Source organism: Dipteris shenzhenensis, chromosome 4, assembly GCF_047967505.1.
Source record: "Dipteris shenzhenensis isolate YYH24624 ecotype China chromosome 4, Dip_SZ_1.0, whole genome shotgun sequence".
Taxonomy (NCBI): domain Eukaryota; kingdom Viridiplantae; phylum Streptophyta; class Polypodiopsida; order Gleicheniales; family Dipteridaceae; genus Dipteris; species Dipteris shenzhenensis.
In genome coordinates this window covers 44,164,076-44,178,755 of record NC_141599.1, presented here as the reverse complement: position 1 = coordinate 44,178,755, position 14,680 = coordinate 44,164,076, and the positions used below count along the sequence as shown (strand labels likewise).

The 14,680-nt window shown below is 45.1% G+C and overlaps 1 protein-coding gene across 5 annotated transcripts in view; it reads right to left on the bottom strand.

Annotated features, from left to right (window-relative positions):
- Nucleotides 1–1,117: 1,117 nt before the first annotated feature.
- LOC147902920 (uncharacterized) overlaps nucleotides 1,118–14,680 on the bottom strand; it is a 110,404-nt gene continuing 96,841 nt past the window's right edge. For 3 of the 5 annotated variants that reach the window (XM_087373677.1, XM_087373672.1, XM_087373673.1), the window contains one exon: nucleotides 1,118–1,430. In XM_087373677.1, the coding sequence (XP_087229803.1) occupies nucleotides 1,212–1,430 (219 nt within the window). In that variant the 3' untranslated portion in view covers nucleotides 1,118–1,211. Of the gene's footprint in view, nucleotides 1,431–2,417; nucleotides 2,552–14,680 lie in introns of those variants that run through there. The other 2 variants (XM_087373675.1, XM_087373674.1) reach the window with 2 other exon arrangements.

Below are 14,680 nucleotides of genomic sequence, written 5' to 3'. Positions count from 1 at the left end.
GTCGTTTGAAGACTTTTAATAATCCTTCTTTCTTTCTCCTGCCTCTCCTATATTTATTGTTCTCCTATTCCTCCTCTCCTCCTCTTCCTTCCTTGTTCCTCCTCCTCTTCTGCCCAATCCTCTCCTTCTTGCCCCCTCTTCTTTCTCTATTCACTTTACCCTCCTCTTGATGTTGTGTGCTACTGCTGCACTTCTCACTTTCCCCTTCTCTTACTGCTACTCCTTTCTTTGTTCTCAACCTCCTTCTCATGCTCCATCTACTCATTCCTCTCCTCCTTGCTTAGGTCTCCTCTTTCTTCTCATGATTCCCTTACTATTGTTGCTGCTTCGCCTCCTCCCCTTGCTCCTCGTCCTCCTCATGCTCCTCTTCCTGCTTTCCCCTCCTCTTATCACTTATGTTACTGCTCCTATTCCTTCCTCCTCCTACCCTCTCCTCCTCTTTCTTGACCTTTTCCTCCTCCTCTCCCTCTAGCTTTCCCGCCTACTTGTAGGACACAATCTCAAATAATAGTACAAGTTTTTGTTGCATGGTACCTCTAAAAGACTCATTGACTTCAGGTGCTATATAGGCTTATAACTACAGCCTCCATATGTTCACATTTATTTGGATTGATCTTATCCACACTTTGAGAGGTTTTTGTTGCTAATGTCATGATGAGTCTAGAGTGACCCAAGATTGACAAGTAATACTCCTCAAGACCTAACATCACGAATTTCCATTGGGTTGCTTTGCTTATCCTAGAGAGCTTTGTACAACAATTAGATGAGTCGTATTTGTTTTCATTAGGTTGCTTCAGTCACAAGTTGCTTTAATACAACAAAGGTGGTGCTTTTACTTGAAAAAGGGATACTTATTATGGGGAAAGGGGAAATCATGCAACTAGCTACAATAAGCTTCTCTCTCACCATGATGCACGTGCCTTTTTCTAGATCTAATTTGTTCCATATTTGTTAACTTTAACACCGAGGCCTTGTTTGAAAGAATTGAACCCATAGAGGATTCAAGAATTGGAAAGGACCAAATAGGATAACTTGGTTCACAATGTTCCATACAAAAACGTCATCATCTCAAGCTCTCACTTTTGACCAAGAAACAATCCGTAACTAGTCCACAAAATATATGTTTTTTGCTTTGCAAACGCCATCATGCCAAAGTATCCCCATAAGAAACATCCATGTTCAATTTGTTTGAATAAGATGTTAGACTACAATCAGAATCCCTCGAGTTGGCCATGTCCTAAGGAGGATCCAAGTAAAAGGAATCTCAAATTTGACCACAAATGAGTCGACACTCCCAAAAAACTTGATGGAATGCTGTCTGATGACATGCTGTCACAGACACAAGGAGGAGACCAAACTCCATGTCCTTCATTCTCATAAAAAGAGAATACCTTGGAGCTGGGCCCATTTAGCTTGAAAATGCCTACACCCTTTACATCAATGTTGGCTAAGTCTCTCTCTCTCTCTCTCTCTCTCTCTCTCTCTCTCGCATGCGCCCACACACACACACACACAACCTCCTCTCTCTCTCTCTCTCTCACCCACATACACACACACACACACACACAACCTCCTCTCTCCCATTACGTTGGTTTTTAAACCCCATTTATCTTATGATGATGATGGGAATGGCCAAATAGACAAATATATAACCTTCCAACATTAGCAATAACAAGGTAAAGTAAGAACAAGAATTTACATTGACAGCTAGCAAGGAGCTTATCATGTACCATGATATTTTTGAACACTTTTTGCCACTCAAATTAGCCATTACAAGATGACATCATGGTAATCCCTCAATATGGTTAGAATCTTGTAATTGATAATCTTAAGGAGAACCCAAACTTGTGTATCGATCATCTTATTTTGGTATCTTATTATGGTCCAAAGAATGCATAATCATGTAAATGAGGAACTTAAAAGTTTACATGTGACAAGCTTCCCTAAGCCTTAATTATTGTGGCTCACATCGCTTAGCTTTGGCATTATAAAACCCAAAAAAAGTAGAAAGATATAGCCCATGCATAATCATGACTCTTACTTAATCGACCCATCATGTCTAGGATTTATTGTCCCTTCCTTTGAAAAGTCATTTTAAAGGGAACATTGCAGAAGGAATTCACTGAAAAGACATCTTCCACACTCTAAGAATAGCTTTGTGAAAAGTCATTTTAAAGGGAACATTGCAGAAGGAATTCACTGAAAAGACATCTTCCACACTCTAAGAATAGCTCCAAAGCTCACTGACATTTTCAACATTTGAAATTACGGGAAAAAAAAAGGCTGCAAAGTAAGAGGCAAGATTCAAAATAAACTAGGGATCTCTTGCAAAGTCTTTTATTTTCTCCCTGTCCTTATGGAGTTATCATCATCCTTCTTTACGTTAATACACCAGGAATGGGTACATTACATTCCTCTCTACAGCATCAATAATGATTGATTTTCCAGTGCACATATGTCAATTGCCTTTTGTACCCATCTAGGAATTAAATTGGTCTCTGACTTAATGGCATATAGGCTATACACCTCTTTTTTCTTCTGAGAAAGATTCCTGTATTGAGTGCAAAGTGATTTTTGTTGTACAAGAGTCTAGGCATGAGCTCAAACAACCTACATTCAATTCCTTCCATGATTATGCAAATCTCAATGATGGGAGGCCACAGCAACCTATGTAAGTAACATGAGAGAACTCATTACAATGTAATAAAGGTCGAAATTGAGCCAAGTTAGGACGGGGTTAGGAATACTATGGCTAACGATTGTTTGGGAATCGAGAAGGCTAAAAGGGAAATAGCAGAGGGGGCTCTGTGTGTGTGTGTGTGTGTGTGTGTGTGTGTGTACAAGGCTGGAATTGGGCCAAGTTAGGACGGGGTTAGGAATACTATGGCTAAGGATTGTTTGGGAATCGAGAAGGCTAAAAGGGAAATAGCGGAGGGGGCTATGTGTGTGTGTGTGCACACTTTTTTTTTATAGTGAAACCAGTGACTATAAAATTAGCATAAAATCAATGTACATGACATTAGACTCCAAAAGAGAGCCTAATGGAAGCACTCAAAAACAGTGAGAAAACACTTCAAGGCTAGTAGCATCCAAATCCCTCACAGCATAACTATCATATAAAGATTGCTTGAGGGACATTCTGAAAAAAGCATATGCCTGAGGGAACTGTTGTCTCATCCTAAAATGCCATCTCTGTGTCCAAATAGTCCATAGTACCCGAAAACGGGCCCAGTGAAAGAAAAGGAGGAATGGAGACATCTGAGATGAGAAGCATCCAAACATCCAGAAGAGTTTCCCGAATCTGATAGAGGGAAACCGAAGCCGCAGCAAATGAGAAACATGAGTGATCAATATCCGAGAGTGCGGGCAAGACCATAACAAATGGGGAACTGTCTCACGATGATGAGAGCAACGGGGGCAGGAAGAGGAAGCAATACGGCGTGCTTCCAATTTCACCCCAATGGAAAAAGCTCCCACTATACATCTCCAAAAGAAAAGCCTCTGTTTCAATGGCAATTTAGCTTTCCAAATTTTCTTGAGTTTTGATTGCCACCAAGATAAAGGCCTATCCAAATTCCAAAGAGTGTTGGCATGCTTATCAATCCATGGCGGTGGAAGAAGAAATCTGTACACCATCGAGGATGTCAATTTATGCATTGAAAGTGAACGGGTAGTAGGAGACAAGGAAGCCAGATTCCAGTCCAGTAATCCTGCTTGATCCTGCAAATATCCTCCTTTCGTCGATCCGCATGCAAACTTTTAAAGAAGGCCTTGGAGGAGCAACCCTTATCCAAAAGGGGTTTCATGCGAGCTCGGATTTGCCACTTCTTTAATTTGCAAAGATCATTTTGATGGATGATATGAACCGCATAAGCCCAAGAATCCTGTTCAGATGAAGTGAGCTGCCTATAAGAGCTGATTACATCCATTTGTTGCTTGTGAGATTGTGTGTGTGTGTGTGTGAGAGAGAGAACAGTTCATGCACGCACGCAGTGTGTGAGGAGAGCTGCTGTGAGCCGCGGAGCTGCTGCTGCCCTGTGCGTCCTTCTGGCTGCCCATCAGGTATGCCCGCTCTGCCCCTGTGCCCATCAGGAGCCTCCTTCAGCTACGTCGCCCCTCTTTTCCTCTGCTGCTGCTGTCTGCCTGATCTAGCTGCCTGTTCTAGCCCCTCTTTTCCTCTGCTGCTGCTGTCCGTCTGTTCTAGCCGCTACTGTCGCCTGTTCTTGCCGCCTGATTTGCTCCTTTTTGCTGTATATTACCCTTTCCCTACCTGCGCATAACCCCTACTGCCCTCTTCCGTCCTGATTTTGGTGTTTTTTATTGGCCCCCGGCTGTCTGCTTTCTTTCTCTTTTGCTATATCAGTCCTGCCCTGCTTGCCTCCATGGAGGACCCTATCAAAACTTATTCTCGGAAGGACTTGTTCCGGGACCCCAAAAGACAGCAACTTGAATTGCCTACTTCAGCCTCTGAAGATGCTCACTATGTTTTCGATATGCTCAAGGATGAATTCCACCAGAGCCAGAAGGAATGGGCCAAACCTCCTCCGGCACTTAAGTATAAGTTGAAGCTGCCCTCATTAGTTACTCCTCTCCGGAAGTTCTCTCAGCAAGCGGTTATCATTTTTTCCCTGGGAAGTTACCCTCTGCAAATGATGTGGCTCAGTGGGTTCAGGCTTTGTTGGGAGGTTGCTTTGTTGAAGGAGTATACTTTGAATCTCGATGTTTTTATGAAGTGCACTTTTTGGATGCCTCATATCATCAGCAAATGTTGGAGATGTCCCCTCTATTCTATGGCAGACAAATGGTGCATGTCATGCCATGGTCGCCAAATAAGGATTATCACGGTCTCATTCGACATCACTGCCCTGTATGGGTTGAGGTAGTGGATTTTCCGGATTATATGAGGGCTGAGCTACCAAGTCTGGCATCTACTTTGGGGCAAGTTGTATGCCCACCCCGTCCTTCGGGTAATTGCAATCAGTTTTGTGTTCTTTGGGATACAGATCACCCAACCTCTCCTTCTATTGCGGTAGAGGTGGAGGATGTTCCCTTGGGCGAAAAATATTTTGACTTGAAATGGGGAGTATTTGCAGGTGCTTGTTTTACTTGTCATAAGTTTGGCCATATAGCTTCACAGTGTCCTGCAGTTTTGCACCACAGCTCCCACCCATGGCTATTGCTCCAGAAAATACTACTCCTCCAACTTACGGTCCGGGGCCTAAGGCTATGCCTAGCAAGTTGGGTGATGTGATATCTAAATCTGTTCTTCCCAAGGAAAGTGTGGTCCATGTTTCAGCCAAGCAAAAGGATAAGGGAAAGGGCAAAATTCCAGAATCTAATGCCTCTTCCCAGGGTGCCTGGCAGCAGCCCAAAAAGGTGTTTGCGATTAAGCCACGACCATTACAATCTCGGCATTGGGATGCCTCTACTTCCACCCTTGGCCAGGCCTCTACTCCTGCTGATAGCCTGACTTCTCGACTGTGGGTTGATGTGCTCAAGAAGGGCATTCCTGTATGTGACAATGATGAGGATGATAGAGCTATTGATCCAGGAGGCCAGGTGGATGTCGATGTCATGACTGATGCCTGACATCTATTACCTTTACTGTGTTTTTTGGTTCATCTGTATATATCTCTCATATCTGCTTCAATTACTTGCATTACATATAATGTCCAAGGTCTTTGCAATGTCAACAAGTGGAGACTTTTTTGGCACTATGTACATAGAATGCACCCCGATGTTATTTCCTTACAGGAACATAATCAACACTTCTTGGCTCGCCAGCAAGGCCACTTTGCTGGTTATGACATCTTTTATGCTGGTACAATGCACTTTTCGGGGGTATGCATGCTGGTGAAACATGATATGCAGCCCACGGTTGCTTACAATGACCCCCAGGGTCGATGGATGGTAATCAGATGCATCTATCATGCTGATCTTTATGAAATAGCATCAGTTTATGCCTCTCAAACTTCTGCAATAAGAGCTCAAATGTGGGCCTCCCTCAAGCAATATCCATGGCTGTCTAATGCTTTTTTGTGTGGGGACTTTAATAACTCGCCTGCCATGCAAGATAACACCACTCACCGATCTCACATGATCCCCACTGAGCTTCAACATTGAGAGGATATGCTTTCTTCCTTGCATGCAGAAGATTTGTGGCTCTCAACAAGGGATGGAGATATGGGTTATACATACCGTCATAATGCCTTCACTCATTACTGGGCTCGACTTGACAGATGGTATTTGTTGCATGCTCAGCAGTATGCTAGTTTTACATGTGCATTATGGATTGATCATTCCCTCTTGCTGCCTGATCACTTTCTAGTATGCTTGACATTATCTATAGCACGGTTGACAGATGATATGCCTTTTTTTTGTCGTTGTCTACTCCATATTAACACTGCTTATTTGCTTCATCAACAGTTTCAGAATATGGTGAGAGTGGCTGTCCGCCCCCTCCTCTTACATGCTCAGGAGGATATGGATTTTGCTTGGATCAGTCTTGCTCACACACACACACACACACACACACATGCATGCATGCATGTATATATATATATATATATATATATATATAGAGAGAGAGAGAGAGAGAGAGAGAGAGAGAGAGAGAGATGTATATATACATATGTATATCCATATACATCTACATGTATATGTATGTGTGTGTGTGTGTGTGTGTACAAAAATTTTTTTTGTGTGGAATTTTGACGCTTTATATCACACACAAGCTTCTCCTAAATGGGCAGCTCCAACATTACATCAGCAAAAGATCTCAGTATATGACAAGTATACATTGTAGTCTATACAATGAGTTTGCAGACAATAAAAGAAGATTGCTGCAGAGAGCGTCTGAAAAAGGGAAAGTGGAAAAAGTAGGATCACCAAAGACTCTATGATTTCGATCCTTCCATAGAGTCCAAAGCGCCCAATATCGAACCCAAGTGAAGGACTGAAACCCTTGTCTACGTGGGTGAATCCCAAAAAGCCAGAAATGTTTCCTAAAGGGAGCAGCACACACACACTCTTTTGTATTTGTGAAATCCATGTAACTTTATATTACAATGAGCAGTTCCCAGAAAAGGAACATGCTAATATATCCCCCTACTCAACTTTAAATCAAAATTTGTATAACTCCCCCTCACTGCCCCCTTGCCTTCCTCTCTCCTCGCTCTCTGCTTCTTGCTCTGCCCTTCCGTCACCTCTCAGTCACTTCTCTCCCCTTATCTCCTTGTCAGCAGTGACACTTCCCTGGCGGCCACTACCTCTACTCCTCGCTGGCCTCTGTGCCCTCTCTGTTGGGTCTCGCCTCCCTCACTGTTGGGTCTCAGTGATCCTGCTACTTCTTCGCAATGTCTTAGTCATAGTCATCCAGGATCAGCTATGAGCAGTATTAGCTGCGAGTGAGCCTCTCTAGGATCTTAGCCAAAGTCACAATTTCTCTAGAGCAAGCAGTGAATGACCTCTGTCATATCCAGAAACCTTTACTCAAAGAGGCAGTTGTATCTCCCATGCATCACGGAGGGCATCTCATAAGCACTTGCTCCTCTGTCTTCACCTGCACATTCACATAAGGTGCAGTCTTACCTTAGCTCATGGTTATGTGGTTGGCCTCGTCCTCTCACCCAGTCTCGATATGAAATCATTGAGATGAGGTCCAAAGCTGAACCATGGATATCTGTACGTCAAGTGTGGATCAGTCTGTAGGTGTCCTGGTGGCTTGGTGAACCCTTCCATCAATCGGATGGGGAAATGCTCACTATTAAATGCCATCTTGGTGGCATGTGGTTGCATTGGAGGCACCCAAGTCTGCTGGATATAAATTTTCCATAAGTCATGACTCATCCCTAATGACCTAATGAACACCTTTTCTTGTCAAGCATAGAGTAAGGGGAGATGATCAATGTCAGGAATGGAACCATCTGGTAGTACATGGGTACCAGCATCTTCCATCCCCATCAGGCACAGATGATGAAAGGGCCTTCCATGGTAGCCTCTGTCTGTGTGCATCAGTCATACCATACTCCCTAACCCTGTCAAGGCACTCGATGATCTGAGATGAGTTATTTGTATGTAGAGGCCATGATGCAAACTCTACAGGTATGATATCATGTGGGGTGCATCTCTTCCCTCATCAGTTAGATTCTCCTGCTTGTCTTGTAATGCTATTTTCTGATGTATAGCATAAATGGCTCCAGTTCAATCTAAAATATGTACCTATAGCTACATAATTTCAATCAGGATGATTCCTAAGCAAAGAAATGCAAAGAAATTTCACATTTCTAAAAATCCACATCAATCCACAACTTCAAATTTAGACATTTAGTTAATCTGTTGTTACATATCTTAAGGGTACTCATGCCAGCACTTAATTAACATACCTGCACTTAGTCTACCCCTAAACCTAACCCTCGGGCTAACCCTATCACCAGCAGTCCGCCATGCCTTTGGTTGTTCCTTCGCCGACTTGCTCCTTCCAGCAAGCACGAGCAGCAAGGTGCCACCGAGGGGCAATGGGAGAGCAGGGGCGAAAGGAGGCTGGGCACTGCGATGAAGAGGCTGCCATTGGAAGAGGAGGCTGGGTGACGACGCCAGTGGGAGAGGAGGAGCGGAGGCCAGTGAGGCAAGGTGGGAGAGGCAGGGGCACCGCAAAGAAGAGCTAGGCAAAAGAGGGAGGGCTAGCTCCCTCAGGTTCTCCATTCGTGAGATGGTTTCCTCTCAGTATGGTTTCACAATTCTTCTTTCTACAAACTTCAGAGGTGTACTAGACAACTTTTTTGGTCTCATAGGCCTTTTTGGCCTTTCACACATGTTAATAAACCTTTCTTTCTCTTGCTGCCCACACACGCTCTCCTACTTTCTCCCTCCAAATCCTCTTCCTTGTCTATATTCTCCCCCTTTTCCAAATCCCAGCCTTATTCCTTCCTTACATTGGTATTAGAGCCAGCGACTGCCCTTTGTATTGGGGACTCCTACCAAAGGCTAACTCCATCTATCTATGCTTATTCCACATGCATCGAACACTTAAGGGAGAAAAATCAACATGAGGTTTTTGCCACTAATACAAGACACAAGATTATTGTCACTATTGGAATAGGAAAGCACGATGCATTGACCAGTCTTGGTGATTTGGACACATGCCTACTCAAATATCCACCCACAAAGTCGCCTAGACTTACATAAGGCTGTCAAAGGCAAGCCTAACTCAAAGGGCAGCCAGAATTGAGTTAGCACGCATGCCATGGGAATGAAGCATACCAAAGTGATGCATACATTTTGGAGCTGAACGTAATGGACAGCCCAAGCATGCAGATTTCAAGATTAAATTCAGATGGCACAGCCCTGCAGATGGCTCTTATTTGTTCACTACAGCTGAATGCCTAAACGTTCAGGTACATGGTCGAAGAGCCAAAATCATGAACACAGTCAATGGCAGAAAAAAGAAGAAGGTTGTGACATATCGGAAGAGCAATTCATCGGGCCCATGATGCTTTGGTGGATAGCCATACTAAGGATAATGGTGAGCATTCTTGCACAAGTTTATTTGTTCACTCAACAGCAAAAAAACAATGCATATATGCAAGACGAGAGAATAGACGCACATGGAAATTTTCATTTTTGACTATTCAAATCTTCTCATTTCAAAAAATAGAATAAAAATATTTGTAAAGCACCATCTAGAGGGGACAGCGAAATTAAGTCTTACGAAATTGACATGTGGTCTCATAGCTTCATAGAAGGCAGAGGCCATGTAAAGTGGACAGTTAGAAAGTTAAAGAAAAAGGGGATATACACCCCTCAGTGGATGACCCCTCCAATGTAAAGTGATGTACAATTGGAATGTTGAAGAAAAAGAGAATTATATACCCCTCATTGGATGACCTGTCCTCCTAGATGTAGGCCCAAAGATGTTGGTCTGTTGCTCCAGTCTGCTGCCTGAATTGCTGCTCTAGTAGATGTTGAATTAGGCCCCAAGGGCCCCCTTTTATAAGGCTAGAATAGAGCGACCCAGTAGGGGCCAACCAAACAGCACCCTACTGGCCAACTTTCTGGTCTGTAAAACCGCTGCAGGTGGGGGCACATTTGCTGAGGTATGGCTGGCCCTGCTTTGGCCACGTGGCAGGTTGCTATTGGCCCAGGCAGAGTCCTGCCCATCCCCTGTGACAAGAAGAAACAAACAGGGCTTCAACAACCTTTCCACCCAGCCACAGATTCCCCTCGAGCTCTTGTCTCTCCTGATTCTTCTTTTTCGTGGGGTGTGGTCTCTTTCGTTGACCTCCTTCCAAATGGAGGCCCCATGTTCTGGAATCCTCCCCCATGCCCAATGCTTGCAAGGGGGGTCAGCCTTGTGGCACCATGTGTCCCCCAACGGACCCTTCCAATAAATCCCTCCCATGGACTCTCTTTGCCCCTCCTCACTAATGCCTGAGTCTAGGGATGACCCTAGACCCAAACCCTTTAGGCCCCCACTTATACAAGCATTGTCCAACCCTCTAGTTTCTCGCCTCGCCATAACCAACTGTAGCTCTTGTGATTATGGCTGACGTAACATTCCCTTCCCCTTAAGAAAGGTATACGTCCCCGAAAACAAAATTGGGAAACCTCCTTTGGAGATTACTTACCCTTTCCCATGTTGAACACTCTTCAGGTCTATTTTTCCACTTAACCAGACATTCTTGGTATATCATGTCTTGTTCCTTTTTCTTGTCTATCTTTCTGGTTCATGTGGTAAAGTAGCAAATTCGATGAGTTTAACTAGGACTTCATTTCCAATGAGATTATCATCATCTCCTAACTTTCTTTTTAGCCTACTTATATGAAAAATTGGATGTGTAAGCAAGTTCTCCAATTCTCTTAAGTATTATGAATGGTCAACAATACCTAGGAGACCGTTTTGGACATTTACTTGTAAAAAGGGATTCTGAAGATTCAGGTACCTTGAGATAGACTCTCTCATATTCTTCAAACTCCAACCTTCTACGGTGGGGGTTTGCATTACTTCTTGCTCTATCTTGAGCCTTTCTGATACCATCTTTAGATAATTTAAGCATTTGATTCATATCCTCAAAAAGTCTTTGGCCGCTTGAAACGTTTCTAGAAATGTTTCTAGATTTTGCCAAGTGTTTCGTCTAGAAACGGGTTTTAAAAATGTAAATTATATGAATTATATAAAACATAAATAATTATCTCCACATTCTCTCTCTCTCTCTCTCTCTCTCTCTCTCTCTCTCTCTCTCTCTCTCTCTCTCTCCTGCTAGCCTCTCCCGCTAGCCTCTCCCCGCTTAGCCTCTCCTCTCCCGTTAGCCTCTTTCTCTCTCTTTCCCCGCCGTACCCCGTCCTTACTCCATACCCCGTCTGTACCTCGTCCATACCCCCGTCTGTACAGCCTGTCAGCAGGCAGCCAATACCGTATAGTCCCGTCGTCCGTACCTCTCCCAATATCCGTACAGCCCGTCAGTAGGCAGCCAGTACCGTACCGCCCGTCAGTACCTCTCCATTCGTACCTCTCCCTCCGTACCCGTTAGAAGCAGCTAACTGACCCTGACCTCGAGTTGGGCTAAACCCCCAACCCAACCCGAGGGTTAGGTTAAGCTAGGGGGTCCAAACAGACAGCCAACTATGGACTACTGGCCTACCCTCTCCTCCAAGTCCCCCTCAACTCCCTCAACATCCATCAAGACTCGGTACTCTACAATTGCAGCCATGACACCCTCTCCATATGCACGGAATTACCAACAAAGGCTCAAAACGACCCATCCTTGGGTAATAGGATCAAATCTTTTATCTGCAACAAGCAGTGAGAGAGCTACGTTTGGAACTGGCAGAAGTAAAGGCTCGACTTCTCCAATCCTGGACTCTCCCGTCCGAACTCCCATCCAAATTGCCCGTCCTGGAATGAGCTCGCCCTGATTGTAGACCTCTAAAGCCAAAGTCTGTGAGACTGAGATGCAAACCCCTCCACTCCGTCCTACTGCGGGAGACCACTCGTCTGGACCTCTCCCTGGGAGAAGGTGATGACGTCGTCTAATCTCTGCTGCTGAAAACATGTGCTCCTGAATCATAAGGATGTCCACTGTCCGCCCTACTACTGCCCTCTGTAACTCCTACTGGAGCATCACGTACTGCGGCTGACTACGAACACAGTCATGGAGCCCGTGTACGTTCCAGCTCACTATGGTCTAGCTCATGAGGACAGGGGAGTCGGGAGCAAGGCTCTCATGTGAGTGGGTGCCTGTCCTAGAAAGACTGCCTTGTGTGATTTTACCGAGGTTTTGGAGGGCGAGTAGTCAGTGTCTGTGCGCCGCCGTACTAGGGTGGATACCGGCTCAATACTAATCTTCCATGTCCACTTCATCATGAAGGAGGCTTCCACCCCGAACAACTCCGCGCACGTCTGGAGGGACCAAAAGTGTGCCTACTCCACCTTTGCCTCCATCGGCAATCTGATAACTCCTGTCGCCAAACCACACACCAGCGCCTCGCGTGTGAAGCTCAGTTGAAAGTTCACCTCCAGGCCATAGGCATACCAAAGATCGTCCCTGTGGTCCCATCCACTCGTCCATCATGAGCATAATCTGATTACCCAAAATAGCATCAAACACCTCCGGGGACCACTTCTCCAACCCTATGGAGGCAAACGAAAATCTCCAAACAGGGTGTGTCTGAGATCCCATTGCACTGATCAAACCCCCCTTTCGGGGCTGAAGGACCATGAGCGTGACCTCCAATGGTAGAGGGTATGAGTATGGGATCCCCAAATAGTTCTAGGGTCCTAACCTCTAGAAGTCCCACGATAAGGGACGCTCAGGTTGAAACTTGGGAGCTGCTGGCCGGAAAGACGAGCCTCGTCCCTCAGGATCCCTCTCTGAGCGGACCTGATACTGCGATGAGGAAGCATAAGGGAGCATCGTCATACCCTTGCCTGATGGCAAGGGTGTCGAAGCGGAAGAAGCTGCTACTGAAGCGGAGAGGGGGAGGGCGGGAGAGTGAGAGGTAGGGACGCAGGGGATGGAGGGCGAGGGACGGATGGTGAGAGTGACCATAGAAGGGGGGACTGAGGGGGGGGGGAGGGGGCGGAGGGAACCCTGGAGGGGGAGGGGGAAGTGAAGAGGAGGAGGGGGAGGGAACAGCCCCAATTTTTGGGTAGGGTTCAAAAGGGGGCAAAAAAGCGATTTGACGCATTTCGTCGTACGCCCGTGCACTCCGTACGCCTATACACTCTGTCCGTGCAGCCTGTACGCACTGTCTGTGCAGCCCGTACGCTCCCTCTTGCTCATTCTCGAGGTATGTGCCCCCAATTATCCCCAATGTGCATTCAATCGTCCTTTCTACGGTCTACCCTTCTTGAATTTGGCGCTGCATCCTTTCATGCAGGCTGAAATCTGCTCTTTCTGATTTTTCTGAAATCTAACGCTCCTCTCTTGATTTATCTACTCATCTTGCATGCATGATGTAGGCTGCAAAGCTGCAATTACTTTTGCTGTTCTACATCGCTTTTTGCAAGCAAGAAGATGCCTCGAAAAGGTAGTGCGTTGTGGAGCAATGTCACCTTCAATTCCTCTGGTGCATACTATGATAAGAGTGGCACAGGCAAGTGGACCTGCAACTTTTGTGCTGGGCTGCATCATGGGACATTTCAGAGATTGCAGGCTCACTTTTCTCGAACAAAGGGCTTTGGTATTGGCCCTTGTTCTCGTGTGCCAAAGGAGGTATATGATGGCAGCTGGTGCCAGTACTTCAAATGCACCTGCATCTCATGAGGATGCTTTTTATGAGTCTTCTGGAAGTTCCAGTAGCAGTGAGGAGGAGGTTGATGAGGACATGGATTCAGTTGAGGAGGAAGCTGCTGACATTGATGATGAGGCTTGACTTTTGATTTGTGACTTTGTTACTTATTATTGATAGACAGTATTTTGGATTCCATTTGTAGCTTGACCTTTTTACCTTCATGGTCCATCACCATGGAGGTCTTGGGAGGTTCATTGATGACTCTAGTTTTTACTATTATCAGTATTCAGTATGTATGATCAGGATTCAATATGTATGATCATTCAGTATGTATGTGTGAAGATGATCATTGAGTACTCTAGTATGTATAATGTATGATCATTGATGACTAGCTTTTTGTATGATCAGGATTCAGTATGTATGGTGCTTATACTTGATATGTATGTTTTTTGTATCATGTCTGCACTACGGAGTCACTTACAATTGTTATTTGTACATTTTTGTATATGGCATGATGCATACCCTAGGTATATATGCACATATTTTCACATTCCGAATGAAACCCGTTTCATTCATTTTTCGAAACCCGTTTCAAACGTATGAAACCCGTTTGAAACCTCCCGTTACAAAAACTCCTGGCAACTATGGCCAAATGCCCGACCAATGGAAGGGAGGATGGCTCGACACTCCTTGAGGAGCCCTGGAAAGCAGAGTGTAACCGAAAACCATGGAACATGGTGTGTCGTATCCATGTCCTCCACTGTGAACCCATGATACCAAGAAAAGAGGTAGACAAGATGCGGGCCAAGGAGTATGGGGCTTTGCTCCACAAGTGTCGAGGCGGTGTCAGGGGAGCTCATGAGAAGAACGCCTCGTCCATAGATGGTGACCTCCTGGATGTGGTTGTCCTCTAATGTCAAGCTCACCTGGATCCACTCTCGCACTTGTC